Consider the following 20,944-nt stretch of genomic DNA (forward strand, 5'->3'; position numbering starts at 1 on the left):
GCCGCGTAGCTCCCAACCCCAGCACGGCGCAGACACAGAGCGGCACCGAACCGAACCGAACCACTTTAATATTAAACAGCAACAAACCCGAGCGAGGCCCGGTCAGACAGCGCCGTGCTGCACGTAGCGGTACACACACACGCTGCCGTCCTCCTGCCCCGCCAGCAGCCCCGAGCCCGCCGCGCTCCAGCGCACCACGGCCCAGCGGCTGTCGGAGCCCGGCGGCAGCAGCGCGGTGCAGCAGCCCAGCAGCAGGTCCCACACCGCGATGCAGCCCGAGCTCAGCACGGCTGCAGCACAGGCGGCCTTCACCTCCCCTTCCAGGTACCTGCGGGAGACACCGTGTGTCATTGGGCTGTAGGAAACACCGGCATTGCCTTTAATGCAGAGCTTGAATGCACCCAGAGAATCTGCAAGTGTGTTTAAGGTTTATAGAGAACCACGTTATGTTAAATGTTGCAGCTTTAGTGCGTCTGGAAGAAAAGGAGGTTCATGCAATCCTCCCCTGTCTGCAGAACGTGAGAACTGTTCTGTTAGCCAAGACCTCAACCTGCTGCCACTCATGCACATAGGAAATGTGACAGATGTAAGTGTGATGCAACACTGGGTCTTAAATAGATTACACTTCAAAACGCAAGATACAGGAAAATAAAGGTCATCAGACTGCAAACAGCTGCTTCACATAAATAAACCTGGCAAACTACTTAACATCACAAAGGCACATTACACCGGTCTCATTTGCAGATATTCTCTCAGGAGGTTTTTGACTATAGAGTTTGGCTGGTGAATCCTGCTACAGCATTTCCATAATCACTTTGGTGGGGGGGGGGAGGGGAAAGAAAGCCACAGCATGTAGAAAATCACTTGTTTGCACACAGAGCTGTGGGGAGCAGAGCCCCCCGCTGAGCCGTGACGCAGGGAGCTCAGAGGTCAGCTCCCAGCCTTGTGCAGGAAGCAAGGCAGGAAGCAGCCAACACCCTCACTGAGTTATAACAAATGCACAGCGCGAGTGGAAGTGATGGATGGCAGCTTTCTTATCAGCAGAAGGATGGCAAGTGGCTCAGTGCCAGCACTGCTGCTCAGCTCATTAAAGCTGTGCTCCTCCAAAAGCACTACATGAACCATGGTACCATGAAGATGAGCACGCAGCATCCCTAAGGTACTTGCCTTCCTGTGTGTCCAGGAGGGAGGGAGGAAAACATCACCCCGGTGCTTCTGGCTGTTTTTGGGTTGAAGGCGACCACACGGAACGCAGGGTTTCCACAGGACTCGCTCTCTTTGGCATGGGGATGGCTTAAAACAACAAACAGAAGGCCCTGATACACAGAGGAAAAAAGACATCACTAAAAATAACAGTAAGAGAGGAAAAAACTCCCAGGAATTTTCCAAAAATTAATTGCTACGTTCCCTATAATCAAAGCCCTGTGGACAGTGATGCATTGTTTTTACTGAATCAAATACAAGTGGTTTACTTTCCTTATCAAATGAGATATAAAGCAAAGCAGCTGCTGACTGATAAGGGCTGATGTAATGCAGCAGAATGACAGCTCAGTGACCCCATGGACTTAATGCACTTACCTTTCTGCTTGGAAAAGCTAAACTTGCTGTAGGATCAGGGGACACTGAAAGTAAAATTTCTGGGCCTTAGCAGTATTACTGCTTCCCACATAGAAGCTCACCTGGCCTAAGCTTTGCAATGCACTTTGATGCATCGCTCTTATTTATCAGTACAATGCAGAAAGCCAATAATAAGACAGTGTGGCTTATTTGTTCTAGTTAACCTGCTTTCTTCTGAAGTATCTTCAGTGATTCTAAATAGAGATGGTATTTCAATTCACTCCTTCAAGTTCCCACCACAGTTAGTGCAGTCCATGCATAGACCGAGTACCATATTTCACATACGTACAGAGTCAGAATATGCTCGATGGCAGATTGAAGCTGGGTAGGAATAGCCAATGTGCATCTTCTTCAGGAGTTGGCCTGTTTTCAGATTCCTGCAGTTGGCAAAGAGACAAATTCTGACTGCATTTCCATCCTCAGTCTGGTTTTCTAATCATAACTGTACCACTACACAACAGTTTTGATTTCATAGAAAGCAAACTGAAACATGACAAGAGGCCACAGAAAAAGATGAATATGACACAAAAGCAAATGGAATTACAGCAGCACAGTTAATTCGCTACCTATCTGGCAGCATAGAACTTAAAGGGCCACACCAGGCCCTCTGATAATTATTATTTCACAGACAAACCCTGCAGCTGTCAGAGCCACTGCTTACACCCAGAACTGAGCCATTTAATTGCAAGGGAAGTACTGACCAAATTGCAACACTGTTTACTGCAGTGGTGCCAACCAAGGCGTCGCTCACTCCTTCCACTTCAGCAAAAGCCAGAACAGTTTCTTCAGGAGGCATCAAAGTCTGTCTGTCCTTGCACCTGAATAGCAGATGCAAACCAGTGAGCAAAGGCAGTCAGAACAGTAACTTGGTTCTGTACTCAGCCCACTTCCAAGAAGAGAAACCTTCTTCCCTACATTCCTTACTTTTGTACCAAGACCACCGCAAAACTAAAAGACTCACCTTCCCGTCTCTGAAACTGATACTATTTCCACTTGCTGCTCCTGCATGGTGGTGCTGCTGCTGACCAGCCTCCCATCCTTCAGCCCAAGAACAGCTTTTATATTCCCACTTTTCACTAGTGATTGCTTGAATGAGTCATTCTCAGAAGAATAAAGCAAGAGCCTAAATTAGGAGAAAATTATGCATCACAACTGAAAGAAGCATCATTCAAACACACCTCAGCATATTGAAAATATACACTTAAACTGTCTGTCACCTCCAGGGTGAATAAGCAAATCTTTACAATTCATTTTTTAGAAATTCTTTCTATATTTTCTATATATAAAAGCGACTGAAATAGTGACACATTACTAAGAGTAAATTTCAGCTACTGCACAAGAGGAGAGTTAAGCAGCAGCTATCTGGGGAGCAAAATACTAGCAAGAAATAAATACAATACCTTATTTCTTCAATCTCCAGATTTCCCAATGCTATACACACCAGATTGCAGGTGTCTGGCAGAGGAATGATCTGTATTACAGGAATCTAGGAGAGCACAGCAAGAATTCCATGTTTCTTACAATGTCCCTCTTCCTTTGACTGCATTCCCTTTTTCTAGAGTGTTTCAAACAAAACTATATGGGGCAGACCTAATCCTCAGACCCCTCTGAAGAAACACACTTAGTCGAACAGCTGATTTTTTTGCTGCTTATCTAAGTAAACAATCCCTACTGACATGAGGCAAAAGGTGTCTCCAGGGATCTAAAAGGAAGAGCACAGAGCAGCCACCATCCAGTACATAAAGTGTCAAGTTCCAGCAGATAACTTGGAACCATACAAAACACTGTCCTTCCTCATCACTGGTGTATGTCATTCTGTTACTTCATGCAGTGAAAAACACCACCTAAAGAACAAATCTTGCTCCCAAGACTTCAAGCTCCTTGTTTCTTTGGAATTAACGCAGTGATACAAGAAAGCTGTTTTGAGTTCTAGAAATAAAGATTGTACCCATACCTCTCCAAGCTGCCAAGTATAGACCTTCTCCCAGCAGTCAAGTGCCTGAGGTTTCCACAGGGAAACTGAGCTCTCACAGGCAGTCACCACACACAGCTCTCTGCAGCCGGCTGCTTCCCACCACACGCTGCTCACATCCACAGCACAAGAACTTGAAGAATCCTATCTCAGACAAAACAGTGCTGGTTTTCTTCTGATGGCTGTGATAGCACAGAGGCTCAGATTGAGAAAAACACTTCTTGAGACTCAGCGCAATGACAATTTGAGGCTAAAATTTAATGTTCAAGATGTTAATGTTCAAGTAAAGTGCCAGTAAGGCACCACAAAAAACAAACCTGGTGGATTGTGCCCTCTGAAGAGCAAGCAGTCAGCTCCCTTCACAAAAATCACTTATCATTCAAACCAACAAAGCCCCACTGAGCCCAGAGCTGGAGCAGAGCTGGATATACCATGTGTTCAGACATTTGTTAGTCAGAAAGTAACACCAAAATTCAGTCAATATGACATATTTAGGAATCTAGCTTTTCAGCACGCTTTATCACATAAGACAGAACTGATTGAATTAGGCAAAGTGCTTTTTGTTAGTTCCTTTTTTTTTTACCCCTCCAACTCATCATCTTGCATTTGGTTGCATTCTTTGTTAAACTCTTATTAAAGAGCTGTTACTAACTCAGCAGACAATTGTCTGATGTTATCCTACCTTCAGCTTTGAAATGAACTGCAAGTTCTCTTCTCTCAAGCCATCAAGCAGCACTGGAGTCACCTGTTCTGCTTCAGTTTGCTTCTGCACAAACAAGAAAAGAACCAGAATAATTTAACTTCAAAATCAGACTCAGCACCTGCAAGAATTGGGCAGAATTTTGAATTCACTTTGTACACAGCAGAGATAACAGCTGCAATAGGAGCACCTCCTTTTGCTCTTGCATGCCTCTGAAAGACAAGAGAGCCCAGATAGTTTCCAGGGGAAAATGGGCACCCTATTCCTTCACACATTTACAAAGTCAGCTTGAAGACAGCACGCGGGGTTGGCATCCAAGGAAGTCTTTCCTTAAAAGTCAGATGAGACTTTGGATGAGGACTCACTCACAAGACTACTGGCATAGTACACTTGGCATGTTACCTGTTCAGGAGAAGCTCTGCTGGATCCCTCTTGTTTGCTCTGTGACTGCTGATGCTTCTCCAAGTCCACAGCCTCATCAGATCTGTTATTAGGACATCTTTCAACTTCTAAATGACATGTTGTACCTTGCCCCTCCTCCTTCCTAGCAGATCCTGCACCACAGCTATCCAAGTGCAGTGGAATGGCAGAGTCTTCGCATTCCCTATTATCCTTGACCTGTGCAGGTGCTTCTTTGGAGGAATGCAGACTCACTTGCAAAGGAGGAAGAGAACATGTATTGGGGAAGACCTCACTGCACAGTGATGGTAAAACAGCTGGAGTTGCACCCAAGACAGGGAAAACAGATGAGGAAATCTGCGACTCATGCTGAGCAGGAGCACCAGTTAAGACGGTCCCCATGGGAGTAAACAGCAATTCATGTGTAGAAAGTTCCACCTTGGCTGCTGGGCTTTCCAAATGAGGTAACTCAGACAACCCATTTTTGACTGGTGAAAGCAGATTAGTTTTAAGCTCTTTTTCTTCTGTATTTATTTCTGGAGTTTGTGCATCCTCTGAAGCCACGCCATCTCCAAACACAGTAGGAACAAAAACCTCCAAGTCATTCCCAGGGGAAGATTCATATTTCCCAAGTTTTAGTAGTCCAAATTCCTCATCAGGTAGATGAAAGTCTTTGATATCCAGCTTGGGGGCCAGCCACTGGAAACTGCGAAAGGAAAAGAGAGAACTGGACGTATTGGGGTCTTCAGCAGCAAGGCTGAGAGAAGCAGGACCCTCTGAATCCACTTGAAGGCCAGGTCCTCTTTTGTTCTCACCTAGAATTCAAGAAAGAATATCATATCATAAATTAACCAGCAATCAGAATCTCTTATCAAGAGTCTCATTCTAACCCACTGAAAAAAAATAAATCCATCTGAACAGATGGAAGTGGAACTTTCCAGAAAGATGCTACACTCCACAATTGCTCTGCATCAACCCTTCATCTAAAATACTATTGCCAAAGGCAGCCAAAACTCATTGAGTGCCTGGCCAGTTTGTTTTGTTTTTCTCTCAATGTTTTCATTTTCCTACATATTTCTGGGCTTTCAGACAGCAATTCTCATCTTTCTGTTTCAGTTCTTTTTCCCCCACACACAAAAGTTATTAATATGCAGATTCAGTTGGAGAAACAGAGATTTATATCCATTTACTGGAAAATCAGGTAGTGTGCACAACATTGACCTGAGCAGACAAGGCAGGTGAAGAAGTTCCCAGCCCTGCTCATTGTCCATGCACAACTCATTCTATGTAATTCTATGTCATTCTATGTCACCGTAGGCAGAAACTTCTGGAATTGCACAAGGAATTTGGGCACCATCATGATCTAAACTAAAAAAAAACCCAACAACTTGTCAAGAAAAGAAAACCAACCCTATTAGACTTTCCTGAATAAAAACACTACAGGGTTTGAACAGCAGTGAATGAACACACACAGCTGTTTCCTTGCCTTGGCCTTTGGCTTAAGCTTTAGGGAGTGCATGTGTTTGATGAAATACCTTTTGAGACGTGACTGTTTCTCTGTCTCACAGAACAACGAAGGGAGCGGCGCAGAGGGACTGTGAGGAGCTGCTCAGCCCTGCAGGCTCTTTGCACTTGCTGATTCTTAACATGTTTCACTTGATGTTTATCAGATTGACACACACTTAAGTTGCATTCCAGATCAGTTGTTTGGCTGGTAAAAGTTTCCTTCCCTGGGTTCAGGGAGTCACTTTTCTGCTGTGGATTCTGGACAAGTTCTGAACGAGACTCGCAGCATTTGCCAAGTACTTGGCTTCCAGCAGGAGGATCAGCACTTGTTGGCTTTATCATACCTGTCAATTCGGACCCAAGAGCTGCAGCAACAGAAAACTGTCTCCCATCCAAAGATGATTCTTCAAGATTAGCCTCACAGTTCTCCTTTTCACTCTGATACTCATTTGCTAGCAGACTACTGCTTTCCCTTGGCATTACGAGATCCAGACTGTCTATAACTTCCTGTGATGTTTCATTTGCAAGGCGTTTGCAGGCAGACTTTCTTTTTCCCTTTTGTTTCCTCTGTGATCTCTGATCTCGATTTGTGCTTCTGACGCTGTTTTGAGAACTCGATCCAGGTGAGGTGCTGCTATCACTGGGTGTGAGATGTTTCTGAGGACTAGAATTCACCGGATCACTTTCTGCACAAAGGAAAGGGAATGATGGCACAACTGCTGACTCCAAATGATTTTCAGCAGTTTCTTGGGAGGACTGACCTAAGCTTGTATCTTTCTGCTTGCATTTACTTCTCTGACCTTTCTTGCTCCTGCCCAGATGGCTGAGAATTACAGCATCAAGGTTCACTTTCCTCTGGCAATTAGACATGCGTCGAGTCGTCCTGACATAGTATTCAACTGGAAAGGGAAGTCCTTCAACCACTGTGCAAGAGTTCAGTGCACTTTCAGGAGTTGTAACCTCTTGATGAGAAAGTCTTGATTGAATTTCAAGCTGCTGATCCTCCACCGATTTTTCAGCATTATCCAGAGGAAGATCTGAAGGAAAGGCATTTAAACTACCAGCATCATTTTGATTTCTTGCATGGATTTCGGTCTCATTAATCATACTGTTACTTCTATCAGTGGGCAACACTTCATTTTCTGACATTAAATCCAAAAGCCTACGTAATTCTCCCTGATCTTCACACATGCTCGCACTGTCCATTTCTTTTACTGTCCTAAAAGATTCCTTTTTACCACTGGCATCGAGTGAAACAGATTCACCACTCTCTGAACATGGCTGTGCAGCTTCCTGGTTATCAGATGTGACTGTGACACCTGGGGACTCGGGCTGACAGACATCATTGCTGTACCCCAGAGCACACGGGAACAGCTCAGACGCTCCCATAGGAATACTATTAGCTTCAGGCATGTCTGGTGAAACTCCAAACTCTGCACCTGGAGGAGTTAATCTGCCTTCCTTTTTCCCCATGAGCACTGATCTGGACTCCATTTGAGCACCATCCTCAGCGTTTGAGAAACTGCTTCTCCGGAAGACTGGTGAGCGAAGTTCCTCCATGCTGGCAGGTTGGATTTTCACCGTCACATCAGCATTGAAGAGATGGACATCATGCGCTGATTCCTTTCCCTCTGCCACCAGAATCTTTGTCCTCCTCCTCAGCTTCTTCATGCTTCTTTTTTTCTCCTCGGTGGCAGGCACAGAAAGTCCACAGGCAGCACTCTCCTGGCTACCCCATGTTCTTTCTGCCTGTGAGCCGTCCTGCAAGCTAACTCCATTGCTGAAAAACTCAGAGCTATGTTTCAACACTACAGGTGTTTTCGCCCTTGTGTCAGGGCCTGAGCAGGTTTCACTCTGTAGGCGACACATTTTATGTCCGTCAGCACCAGGAGATACGTTATCACCACAGCCTGCGGGAAGAAATCTCGTGTGTTTAAAGCTGCATCCGAGAGAAAACATCACACAATGAAATCAGTCAGGTTTGGTAAGAGAGAAAGGCTGGGATCGTACAGTGAGAGTCAGAGCAGTAGATGAGGGAGGAGCTGCTGCAGGCTGCGATGTAATGCTGGGGGCTCCTACCTGAGGGGCTCCTCGGGGTCTCCCCCGTCCCAGGCCGCCGGGCTCCTTCTGTCGCCTTCCCGCCGTGGCTCTTTGCCCGCTCGGCTCTCTGCGCCCGCTGCGGACATAACACGGTGTAAGGGCTCGGATCGGCCCCGGACACCCCCGACTCCTCCTTCCCGGCCCAGCCCACTCATCACCTGCAGCCGGCTGACGGTCTCGCTGTACTCCCTCCTCAGCAATGCCAGCTTCTCCCGCAGCTGCAAAATACAACCAACAGAGCTGGGACTGCGACCTCAGCCTCAGATCCGGCCCATCAACCCCGACCCGACCCGGCCAGACCTTCTCCTTGTCGGCCCCGCTCAGCACCGCGCCGCCCGCCGCCTCCGCCATGTTTGCCGCCTCCGCCATGTTTACCGCCTCCCGTGTCCACGGCAACAGCGCCGCCATTGGCCGAACGCACAGCGGAAGCTCCGGGTGGCGGCAGGAAGTGACGGACGGGAAGTGCAGAGCGGCTTTAAGGAAGCGCTGCGGCCATGGAGCTGAGCGAGATGTTGTACAATAAGTCCGAGTACATCGAGACGGTGCGGGGGGGAGCGGGGTCGGGGCGGGGGGCTGGGTTGGGCTCTGGGCCCTGGGCTGGGCTGGGCTGGGCTGGGCTGGGCTGGGCTCGGCTCTGGGCTCTGGGCTCTGGGCTGGTCTGGTCTGGTCTGGTCTGGTCTCTGGGCCGGGCTATGGGCCCTGGGCTGGGCCCTGGGTTGGGCTCTGGGCTCTGGGCTCTGGGCTGGGCTTTGGGCCGGGCCGGTCTCTGGGCCGTGCTCTGGGCTTGGCTCTGGGCTGGGCTCTGTGCTCAGCTCGGCTTGTTGACTGCCTCTTCCCCCCTCAGGCCTCTGGCAATAAGGTGAGCAGGCAGTCTGTTCTCTGCGGCAGCCAGAACATCGTTCTCAATGGCAAGGTAAGCACTGGGATCATCATCATCATCATAGTCATAGTCTTGTGCGGGTTGGAAGGGACCTTAGAGATCATTGAATTATGGGGGAAGACTGTATCTGTCCCCCCGTTGTCTGCCCCCGGTGTTGCAGCAGGTGTTTCAGCTCACTCATTTCTCTTCACTTTCTTGCCCAGACGATAGTTATGAATGACTGCATCATCCGTGGAGATCTGGCAAATGTAAGAGTGGGACGGCATTGTGTGGTGAAGAGCCGCAGTGTTATCAGACCCCCCTTCAAGAAGTTTAGCAAAGGGTGAGAGAAATCTTTCCTTTAGGGGAGCTGAGGTTGAAATCTATATGCTTATAGAAGATATTGATGTACGTAAGTTTTGCATGTGCAGAGGGCTGTGTTGCTTTGTCAATAATTTGTGTAAATGTCCCTTTAAAGCCTTTTCTCAAACGTTCAGTTTTATCTGGAGAGTCAGTGTTCCCTTCAGACCATAATATGGAAAGGCTGTGATCTATTACAATAGGCAGGTGATGAACATGTTTCACTTGATCTTTGCTTGTTTGCAGCATTTTCCTGTTGCTTATCTTGACCATCCTTTGGAATTATCTGAGCAAAGAGTAGTTCCTGTTCTGTTTTCCATAGCATCAAGTCCACATCTGGTATTCCAGTTGGAAACAAGAGACTTTGCAGTGTGATTTGGGGTCTGATAATGTTGCCATTTAGTTTATATGTTGTACCATCTGAATAAAAGACTTTCCTGTTGCAGGGTTGCTTTTTTCCCTCTCCACATTGGTGATCATGTCTTCATAGAAGAGGACTGTGTTGTCAATGCAGCCCAGATTGGCTCCTATGTCCACATAGGCAAGAACTGTGTCATTGTGAGTACTCTTTCCCAGTCTTTTCTTGATCATCTTGGGAGGTTCAAGTCTTTTAAGACTTTGTAATAGCAGTGGAAAGTTGTCTGTGCCAGCCATCAAGAACAAGCGTACTTACTGTATAATGTTCCTTTCTCATCCTTTTTTTCCTCCTAATCTTTGTTTTAGGGTCGTAGGTGTGTTTTAAAAGACTGCTGCAAAATCTTAGACAACACGGTACTACCTCCTGAAACAGTAGTCCCACCTTTCACAGTCTTCTCAGGCTGCCCAGGTATGCTGCCTCTAATTCTCCTTGTACATAAACGTGGTTAAAATGGATATTCTTATTTTGAAACAAGATTGCTGTGACAAAGACTCCTGCTGGCATTTAGCCTGTAGGAATGAAGGTACAGGACACTTGGCGAACTCTAAAGTAACAGCTTTAACTTGTGAATCTCACTGCTGTAGTGTATGTTAGGTAGGTGGTATATGTTTATGTATAATAATGGTATGTTTGGGATGCCAATGTGTATGCCAGCTGTGATCATCCTGTATGGTAAGCAACAGTCTTTCAGGCATGGAGAATTGAACTGGACTCTGGGAGAGGGAGCACTCCTTTGGTGGTTTCTGTTTTCCCAGGTGTTTTAGTAGCTCAGCTGTAGTAAGTTGAGCTGCTTGTAATGATGTAAAGAGGAAGGTAGGTACGTTAGACTGAGGTATATAAATATGTAGTTCCAGCTCATCTGTCTGTCTGTCTGCTCTCAAGGTCTCATTGTACAAGTGACAGGTGGTTGCTTATCTTCTGATTGTGCTTTATAGGTAACAGCAGAAGCTGTTATGGGATCTAGCTGCAGCAGGCTGTCTGATGTCCATCCCAGGGGTACAATGGGATGGATCCTGCTTTATTTCTTTACATAAGAGAAGAACCCTTAGCTGTTCCCTTGGTATTTGCTTACAGATCAATCAAACTAATTATTCTGAATGTTGAATTTTAGCTTATTTCTGCTTTCTTCTGCAAAAACGTTGATGGTCATACTCATATTCTTCTTCTAGGACTCTTCTCTGGTGAACTCCCTGAATGCACCCAGGAACTCATGATCGATGTTACAAAGAGCTACTACCAGAAGTTCTTGCCACTAACTCAGGTCTAGTAGCCTATTTACCATGTTTCAAAGCAGTAAAGGCACACAGAAGTATTTTGGGAGCAGAGAGAAGAATATTGTCCAAAGAGTCCAAGGCATGGCCTTGTGCTGTTCCTGAACACTTCTGTGAGCATCCCTGAACACTAATGGTCGGGCCAAGCAGTCCCCTGTGCAAGCTGCTGTGTTTTGTTGTTTAACCTTTGCATGTTCATCTGAATGTAATTCATCCTGTGTTGTCTGAATTGTGCCATTAAATGTTCTGGAGCTAGGAAAGTTGATTCCATTCCCTGAGGCAACATCTCATTTCAGCTGGGCAAGAGTTGACAACATACTCTGCAGCCAAAAGCGTGTCTTTCATCTCTGTTCTGTTCCTGTCCCAAAGTCAAGTGGGTTCACGTTTGCTTAGAGCAGTCTCCATCCTAGAAAATAAGTGCTGTGTGGCTGACATGCTTTTTGTGGGCAGTATTTACCATTAGAGGCAACTCTTTCCTTCATAAAAGTATTTGCTAATGCATAGGCCTGTTTGTTGAGGTTCCTTTTCTCCACATGGGCTGTGATTCTGTCCTGTAGGGCCAGGATATCTTCTATCATCCTGTGATTGGCTTTAGGCTGTCTTTATATGCTTTGAAAGCTGTCTTTAAATGCTTTGCCTGTGTCCTGGTTTTGGCTGTGACAAAGATCATTTTGTTAGTGGTAGCTCACGTAGGGCTACACTGATAACACACCAGTGTTTTAGTATTTACTGAGCAGTGCTTACATTGAGTCAAGGCCTTCTGCTTCTCATGCTGCCTGGCTGTGGGAGCACAAGAAGCTGAGAGGGGACGGAGCCAGGACAGCTGACCGAGCTGACTGAAGAGATGTTCCATACAAAACAATGCCTCTCTGCTCAAGAATAAAAGCTAGAGGGAAAGAAGGATGGGGGAGAGGAAACATTCAGAGTTACAGCATTTGTCTTTCCAAGTCACATTTAGAGGTGATGGAGCCTTGCTTTCTTAGAAATGGTTCAATATCCATCAGCCAATGGAAAGTAGTAAACACATTCATTTTTTCACTTTGCTTATGTGCACAACTTTATCTCAGCCAGTGAGTTTTCTTACAGCTGAGAGATCAGCAGCCCTGGAGCCTTCAGCTGTTGTATCTAGTGCAAAGTGCTGCTATACTTTGTATAGCAAACAGCAACACAAGTACTAACGTGTAGAAAACTGTCGATAATCAAATGTAAAACCGCTGTCTGGTTTGTTTGTATTTTTACTGTGCATAAATTAAAGTCTTTTAAGTTGTTCAAGTATCTTAATGTTGTGACTTTTTAAATCAAACTTGAGACCAGAGTGAGGTTCCTGTCGTGCCTGTGCATTATGAGCCACAGTCTCTTGTTCTGTGACTTGCAGGCGTACTACATCAGTGCATTAAGCACGGTGTGAAACAGCATCTGCTTTCTGCACCTGAGCTGGTGACTTTCACTAGCAAATGTTTGCAATGTAGCTAGTTTGTAATGGCTGTGCCACAGAATGAATGCCTTTGCTTCTATTCTTGATGCCAAAGCGAGAATCCTCATGCCTCCTAGGTGACTGTACAGTCCTTTCTTCAGCTCTGAACCGTAGGACTGTTGCTCCAGCAGCGTTGCTTCAAGCATTTGGAAATCAGGCCATCCCAGATGGTACGACTCTTTTGGCAGAAAAGCAAGAGCTGAAACCAGCTTGTGTGAGTTGAGGCTGATATCCCTGTGAAAATTCCAGTCTTGCCACTTTTTCTACCTAAGTGGAAAAAATACCAAGTTAGAAGTGTTCCTTGTGCTGCATCTGTACTGCAGGCAGCTTTCTAATTGACTTCAGCTTCCAAAAATGTTCACTTCCTCCTGTCCACGATCTTCGTAGCCCTTGCAAAAGCCGCTTGTTGAGGGACTATCGAAGGCTTCCTTGGTCACCAGACCAGACAGCTTTTGGCATTCATGGGAGATCTCCAAGTCAGATACTCTAGTCTTTATAGTGCCACACACAAATACTATTTTGCCCTGTTAGCTTAATGTCAGCCATCTCTGGAGATGTGGGAAGCAGTGCTGTGCTTGGTCAGGGAGGGTTGTCTGTGCTTTGTTGCCATGGTGTCCCTTCAAGGTTTCAACACCACATAGTGCACTTCACTGGGATTGCTTGGTCAACGACCGTGGAGGGCAGCAGGAAAATGGGCTGATGATATGGGGGGGTAGGAGGAGGTGGCTGCCAAATCAAGGGATGCAAGCTTGGGAGAGGACGAGACTGCAACTGGAGAAGTTTCAGACACGCATTCCCACAACTACTTGTGCAGTGCAGCTGCAGTGTGCTGAGGGATGCATAACAACACAGAGCATCACATATTTCTCAATCTATTCTTCTTTCCAGCAGGCTGACCCAACCCTTCTGCTTTAATTGAAACCTGTTTTATTGTCTCTGTTAAGGTGGCCTCTGCCAGGGTTTAAAAAGTCACCACTGAAGATCTCAAATGCTCAGCACTGTTAACATTCCTTACACCTGGTTACTTTATCCTGTCCTCTGAAGCATCACTGACCTGGGCTCACCTCCACACCTGTGCCAGCTCTCTGCCACGATGCACCCAGCTGGCCTGTAGCCATTGACACAACTGCAGTACCCAAGGTTCCAGCAAATAGCAAAGCACAGAATATGTTGGCCAGCCAGGGCCATCAACTCTGTCCTAAAAGAAACAGCTTTCCTTATTGGGAAAGGGAAGCTACAACAGAACTGTCCTCATTTGACTTTCAGCAGGGTGGAGCCGTGCATGCCTGAAGGGAGAAGGCATGAGAAGCTCACGGCCAGAGCTGCCCCAGATGGTTTTTGCTCTGTTCATGGCTGTTTTCCTTTGGTGTTCTATTCTGCTCCAGAATGATCACATTAGGGGATGAGAATGTAAAGTTACTTTTCTCACCAAATGATGTTAGGCTGCAGTGAACTCTCCAGCCTTAGTGCATGCGGTTTGTTGCTGACGTTCTCTTTACCAGCTCGTGTTCCACGTTATGGCTGGTGAGGGAAAAGAATCATCAAGGAGGCTGGGTACAATCACATCCACCTGGTGATATGGCACCTTGGTGGCAGAGGGGGGAAGAAACTGAAGAATATGCCAACAAAAATGGGTGGATTCTGCACAATAAAGAAGTGTCACATTCTTGGGTCAGTGTGGAAATGTATTTTATAAGCCAAACGTTGTCACGTGGAAGCATCACAACAGGCTGTGTGGAAAAACACATCGAGCATGAATTCCCTGCACATAGTGAAGTGTGGCAGTGTGAAAAGCTGCTCACAGCCCACAGGGAGAGGGAGGAGATGGATAAATCCCATTGCGTGATCCCTGCAGCAGCTTCAGCCCCGCACTGAGCGGGGACACCCACAGCTTCATCAGTGCTCAGAGCCCCATCCAGCCTGACCATGGGTGTCTGCAGGCACCACCACCTTTCCGTGCACCCTGTGCCATTCCTCACCCCCCTCTCTGCAAACAGCTTCTTTACATCCAATTGAAGTTTACATCCCTTTTAAAACCGTTTCCCCTTGTCCTGACGCACAGACCCACCTTTCTTATAGCTCCCCTTCAGCTCGCTCTCCTGTCGCCCCGGAGGGCTGGCAGTGTCCATTAGTTCTCCCGTGTAGGAATCACCCCGCTGCCAGTTCCTGCCCCAGCCGTGCCAATAACCCACTGCGGTGCCGATAACCCACTGCAATGCCAATAACCCACTGCAATGCCAATAACCCACTGGGTGCCAATAACCCACTGCAATGCCAATAACCCACTGCAGTGCCAATAACCCACTGCGGTGCCAATAACCCACTGCAATGCCAATAACCCACTGCGGTGCCAATAACCCACTGCAATGCCAACAACCCACTGCAATGCCAATAACCACTGCAATGCCACAATTAACCCACTGCAATGCCAATAAACCACTGCAATGCCAATAAACCCACTGCGAATGTCAATAACCCAACTGCAGTGCCCAATAACCATGCGGTGCCAATAACCCACTCGGTGCCATATAACCCACTGCAAATGGCCATAACCCAGCTGGGTGCCAATAACCCACTGCAATGCAATAAACCCACTGCAGTGCAATAACCCACTGGTGCCAATAACCCATGCAATTGCCAATAACCCACTGGGTGCCAATCAACCCACTGCAATGCCCATAACCACTGGGTGCCCAATAACCCACTGCAATGCCAATAACCCACTGCAGTGCCAATAACCCACTGGTTGCCATATACCCCACTGCGTTTGCCCATACCCGCCGCGCCGCTCGCTCCTCCCGCCCGCTGGGTGGCGCTGTGCTCCGTCCCCGCCGGTTCCTGTCTCTTTAAGCCGGGCTGTGTCGCTCCGCTCCCATGTTGCTCCGCGGCGGGCGGCGTGGATTTTAAATCCTCCGGACCAATGAGGAGCCGCCGCGGGCGCGTAACGCTCGGGGGCCGCGTTTGAATCGGTCTGAGCGCCGCACATAGAGACACAGCGACACAGCGCGTCCCGCACGGCTCCGCTTCGGGGTTCGGATCCGGTTCGGTTCCGCCTCATTCGGCTTTGACTGCAGTTCTCAGCTCGGACAGCGGCACCATGAACGCGGCGGGCGGCAAAGCCCGACCGGTGGCTGCGGTGGAACCGGCCCGATCGGGTGGAGCGACGGCGGCTGCGGGTAAAGAGGTTCCGAAGGTTCTGCTGGACCCGCGGACCAGGCGCAGTTACGTGCGGGGCCGGTTCCTGGGCAAGGGCGGCTTCGCTCGGTGCTACGAACTGACCGAGAACGAGAGCAGGGAGGTGTTCGCTGGGAAAGTGGTGCCCAAATCGCTGCTGGCCAAACCGCACCAGAAGGAGAAAATGTCGATGGAGATCGCCATCCACCGCAGCCTGGCGCACCAGCACGTCGTGGGCTTCCAGGGGTTCTTCGAGGACAGCGATTTCGTCTACGTGGTGCTGGAGCTGTGCCGCCGCAGGGTGAGGGCGGGGGGTGCGGGTGGGGGCTGAGCGGGATGGGAGCTGGGTGACCAACACCCCGACCAACACCCCATCACCGTGACCAACACCCCCATCCCTATGTGCTCTTATCCCCGAGTGTTCTTATCCCTATGTGCTCTTATCCCCGTGTGTTCTTATCCCTATGTGCTCTTATCCCCGTGTGTTCTTATCCCCGCAGTCACTGCTGGAGCTGCACAAGCGGCGGAAGGCGCTGAGCGAGCCCGAGGTGCGTTATTACCTGCGGCAAACCATCCTGGGCTGCCAGTACCTGCACAGCCAGCGCGTCATCCACCGAGACCTCAAGCTGGGAAACCTCTTCCTTAGCGATGACATGGAGGTGAAGATCGGTAGGTGTCGGGGTGCGGTGCCTGCAGGACCCCCATGGCTGTCCCACCCCACCTGGGTTCTCTCATTGCTCCCATCTCTGTGTCTCCCCAAGGTGACTTTGGCTTGGCCACCAAAGTGGAGTATGATGGTGAGCGCAAGAAGACCCTGTGTGGGACCCCCAACTACATCGCCCCAGAGGTGCTGGGCAAGAAGGGGCACAGCTTTGAAGTGGATGTGTGGTCCATTGGCTGCATCATGTGAGTCAAAGTGTCTCCTGCAGGGCTGTGAGGTCCCTGTGCCCCACATCCTGTTGGCCCCTGTGAGGTTCTGGTGTATCCTGCAGCTATGGATGTGCTGTATCCAGCACACTGCCATGGCTGCTGGCACCTGACCTCCCTGGTGCTCTGGGGGAGGGAGGGGAATAAATCTAACACACTTCCATGTCTACAAACACACAGGTATACTCTGCTGGTGGGGAAACCACCTTTTGAAACCTCTTGTCTCAAAGAAACATACCTCCGAATCAAGAAGAATGAGTATACTATTCCCAAGGTAAAGTACTTCTCATGGGTGGGTCTATTCATCTTGCAGCCGTTCTTGTACCATCCCATTTCTGGCACTCAGTGGGCTCTCACATAATAGTGAAGCAGCTATTATCACAGTGAGATGGGAAGGGGCTGTATCAATCAGTGGCAGAGTGAACCTGTATGGTTCTGTCTCCCAGGCTTATGTCCTGCTTGCCTGACCCAGAGCTGTGCTCTGAGCAGAACCTGTTGTATTATACAGAGCAGATGCCACTAATGTGTGCTTGTCCTTCTGCTTGACTCACAACTCTGCCTGTCTCCTCCTAGCACATCAACCCTGTAGCTGCTAACCTCATTCAGAAGATGCTGAGATCTGACCCTGCCACGCGCCCAACTATCAATGAGTTGCTGAACGATGAGTTCTTCACATCAGGGTACATCCCCAGCCGCCTGCCCACCAGCTGTCTCACTGTTGCACCTCGGTTTTCAATCGCTCCCAGCACACTTGAACTGAATGGGCGAAAGCCACTGACGGCACTCAACAAAGGTAAGAGGAGGCGTCTGGAAGTGAGGGCTGAGGACTGCAGCACTGGATGAGTGCCTGCCTGGCCTCTAGCAACACACAGACCCATCTGTGGGGAATATAGTGCTGCCTCACCTACTCTCCCAGTTCTCATGATAACTAGAACATATCGTGTCTGGGAGTTCTCCTTGTTCTTTGTCCAGAACCAAAGCAGGGAGCAGTTCAGCTATGAGGTGCATAATGTGTTTCTTATAACTAGGGTAGCATGTAAATTGGTGCTTTTAGAAACTTGCTGCTCATGTTTCTGCAATCTTCTCTTTTTTTTCTGGCCCAGGACCAGAAAGCCCTGCATTAGAAAACCTGCCTGAAAAGGAAGATGCAGCTGGGCTGCGGGAGGTGGGAGACAGCATTGAGTGTCACTTAGCAGACATGTTACAGCAGCTGACTGCAGTCAACTCAGCCAAACCCTCTGAGAGAACTGCAGTGAGACAAGGTGAGTCTGGGGACAATCCCACAGGCACTGACATTTTTGGACAACTTGCTTCTGTCATTGATGCCTCTTGGCTGAACTGAGGGACCAACTGACCTCAGCTTCAACCTGAAAGGCAGAAAAGCAATGTGGAAGCTACTTACCTTCCTCTTGGCCTTGCTTGCTGTGCTGCACAGCATGCCTTAAAATGTCTTCTAACAAACTCCTTTTCTCCTTGCAGAAGAAGCTGAAGACCCAGCCTGTATTCCCATCTTTTGGGTTAGCAAATGGGTGGACTACTCGGATAAGTATGGTCTAGGTAAATAACATGATGGCAGTACTTCAGCCTTTTCTAGCTCCTAAAGCAGCTGGTAGAAGTCCTGATCTGTGCTCAGTGTAGATTTAGTTCTTAAATCATGATCAGTGTTTGCATTCAAGAGTATCACCGGGAGCACCATCAAACACTAAGTGAACACAGAGTAATGGCCACTGAATATCTACCCTGGCCACATTAAGGATGCAGGCAGCAGGACCCTGTGGATCCAAAGTGGCTAATGTGTGTACTCAGTGTAGGAGTTGAAGTTGCTTATGCAGCAGATAATGCAGCAAAGGAGGGTGACAAACCCAGAGGAGAAAAAAGTGCCATCTCGACCTCTGTTAAAAGGAGGATCTTTAAAATTGATGAGGTGGCCTCCAGGGATCCCCTAGATGATCCAGCTCTGTATTTCATGTAACCAAGGGTCCCATGTGTGTGAAGGTCTGACAGGCTTTTTTTTCAACCAGGTTATCAATTATGTGACAACAGTGTTGGAGTTCTCTTCAATGACTCCACTCGTCTCATTATGTACAATGATGGGGACAGCTTGCAGTACATTGAGCAAAACAACACCGAGTCCTACTTCACTGTGAGATCCTGCCCCTCTGCCTTGAATAAGAAGGTCAGTCCAGAGGACAGGAGCCCTTGGTGGTGGGTGGCTGTTCCTGATGAGATTTCTGCAGGTCTCGTTGAGCTTTGCTATCAGGGTGGACAGTGGGGGGGGGGAAACATCTGTTACTGGGAGTCGCATTCAGCAGGATTCCTCTTGGCTGGTAAAATGTGACCCAAAAGAGAGTTCCTGGCAGCATCTTGCTTTTTTCTAGTTGCTAACTGAAGCTCATTTCTGAGCAGCTTCACATAAATAAACTCTCATGAAGCTGACATGTGCTGAAGCATTCAGCAAAATGAGTCTTGTACTCAGACAGTGAAGTTAACTCTGGTGGTGCTTGAGAACTTGCACCAGTTTGTGCAGTGACCCCTTAAGCTCTGAAAGACATAAGTCTCAATTTGTGGTAACAGCTCCTACTCTCCCCAGATATCAGGGCTCATCCTCAGCCTGTCTGTTGACAGCCTGTTCTATTTGCAGATAACACTATTGAAATACTTCAGGAACTACATGAGCGAGCACTTGCTGAAGGCAGGTGCTAACATTACACCTCGGGAAGGAGACGAGCTGGCACGTTTACCCTACCTCTGCACGTGGTTCCGGACCCGCAGTGCCATCATCCTGCACCTCAGCAATGGCACCGTGCAGATCAACTTCTTCCAGGTGAGGCTGTTGTACTGACTTGCTGCATTCAGTGCTTTGTGGTAAGGTGGTGATTCCTGCAGGCAGTTACAACCTGAGCTGAAGCTTTGCCCTGTGAACGTAGCACTAGAAGGCTCCTTGCTCTGCTTGCTGGTATTTAAGCCATCCAGCCATTCCTAGCTCATCTAGTAGTTGTTTCCTTTAGCATGAACTTGTTTCCCTTTGCTTCACTCTATGAGTAAGAGCTTTCTTGTTGCGGCTTTTCTGCAGTGTTGTGCTTTGTCAGCATGCTGCTGGCCTGCAGTTGGGGTGACCTTGCTGTGTTGGTTCATCCGAAGGAGTGAAAAACATTGCAGAGCAATGTGCTGACCTTGTGTTCCCTCCCCCACAGGACCACACCAAAGTCATTTTGTGCCCTCTAATGGCTGCTGTCACATATATAGATGAGAAACGGGACTTCCGCACATACAAGCTGAGCCTCATTGAAGAGCATGGATGTTGCAAGGAGCTGGCCAGCCGACTACGCTATGCTCGCACCATGGTGGAGAAACTCCTCAGTTCAAAATCTGGCTCAGCCCGTGTGAAATCCTCCGTTTAGGCTTTGGTCTTGATGGAACCAACATCTGTGCCAAACCGGCTCAGCTGTGGACAGGGAAGTTTATTAGCATCCCTTGTACTGTAACTTGCCATCACACAGCTGGGTTCCTGCTTCTGGGTACACTCTGATTGCCCCCAGGGAGCCCCTGATGCTGTGGTGATGGTGCTGTGTTCACTGTGAGTGGTGCACAAAGGGGTTTCTTGCTCTTCCCAATACAAAGTGTTTTTTTAAAATTACTTATATAGTCTTTTTTTTTCCCCATCCCCTTAACTTTTCAAAGCCTAAAGCCTGACTCAAACACCAACCCTCTTGTTGGAGGTTCCTGGGCCTTCTAATGAGATAAAGCGTGGGGTTCTCCCCAGAACGATCATGTAAGTTTTGTACATGTCTGTGCATGATGCTCTGGACTTTGTTTCCTTTTGTCACAGTACAACTAATGTATTTAACCTGCCCAGGTTGAGACTGAGCAATCTGCATTTTAATACTGAACTTGTTCTACATGCAAACTAAACTTTTGTATATTGTATAACTTGATTAAAGATTGTTCTTGGGAGTGTCCAGCCTCTCTTGGTTCCTTGACAGGGAGGCAGCAGCATGTTACTTGTAGATTCCTCGTGACCTATCATCTCCACCAGCTCTTCCCACCAGCTGCTGGCTGAGCTCAGCCTTGGATTTGCTCTTTGGCAATGCCAAAAAGAAAATAGAGAAGAGCCTTGGGGCTTATTGCAGGAGGAAAGCAGTTCTATGCCTCCCCTTTTCTGTTTGA

General features: G+C 48.1%; 3 protein-coding genes across 4 annotated transcripts; 2 read left to right on the plus strand and 1 right to left on the minus strand.

Annotated features, from left to right (window-relative positions):
• Positions 1-49: 49 nt before the first annotated feature.
• PALB2 (partner and localizer of BRCA2) lies at positions 50-8,717 on the minus strand. Its single transcript, XM_015876941.1, has 13 exons — positions 8,595-8,717; positions 8,453-8,512; positions 8,274-8,370; positions 6,224-8,104; positions 4,692-5,503; positions 4,272-4,355; positions 3,572-3,733; positions 3,018-3,103; positions 2,579-2,740; positions 2,319-2,435; positions 1,907-1,994; positions 1,168-1,316; positions 50-328 (listed from the first exon to the last, which is right to left on the minus strand). The coding sequence occupies exons 1-13, from the start codon at positions 8,700-8,702 to the stop codon at positions 103-105; spliced, it is 4,032 nt and encodes a 1,343-aa protein (XP_015732427.1). The 5' UTR covers positions 8,703-8,717; the 3' UTR covers positions 50-102.
• Positions 8,705-14,348, plus strand: DCTN5 (dynactin subunit 5). 2 transcript variants are annotated; one of them, XM_015876942.2, is made up of 7 exons: positions 8,706-8,836; positions 9,139-9,207; positions 9,378-9,496; positions 9,960-10,071; positions 10,237-10,339; positions 11,101-11,192; positions 13,621-14,348. In XM_015876942.2, the coding sequence occupies exons 1-7, from the start codon at positions 8,789-8,791 to the stop codon at positions 13,639-13,641; spliced, it is 564 nt and encodes a 187-aa protein (XP_015732428.1). In that variant the 5' UTR covers positions 8,706-8,788; the 3' UTR covers positions 13,642-14,348. The 2 variants fall into 2 exon arrangements, with proteins under 2 accessions (XP_015732430.1, XP_015732428.1); XM_015876944.2 differs by lacking the exon at positions 11,101-11,192 and having other exon boundaries at positions 8,705-8,836.
• Positions 14,349-15,591: 1,243 nt separating this feature from the next.
• PLK1 (polo like kinase 1) lies at positions 15,592-20,736 on the plus strand. The gene is made up of 10 exons (XM_015876835.1): positions 15,592-16,151; positions 16,351-16,519; positions 16,612-16,756; positions 16,958-17,051; positions 17,351-17,570; positions 17,881-18,039; positions 18,257-18,334; positions 18,799-18,953; positions 19,419-19,601; positions 19,972-20,736. The coding sequence occupies exons 1-10, from the start codon at positions 15,774-15,776 to the stop codon at positions 20,176-20,178; spliced, it is 1,788 nt and encodes a 595-aa protein (XP_015732321.1). The 5' UTR covers positions 15,592-15,773; the 3' UTR covers positions 20,179-20,736.
• Positions 20,737-20,944: the final 208 nt, after the last annotated feature.

Source organism: Coturnix japonica, chromosome 14 (genome assembly GCF_001577835.2).
Source record: "Coturnix japonica isolate 7356 chromosome 14, Coturnix japonica 2.1, whole genome shotgun sequence".
In the NCBI taxonomy this organism is placed as follows: Eukaryota; Metazoa; Chordata; class Aves; order Galliformes; family Phasianidae; genus Coturnix; species Coturnix japonica.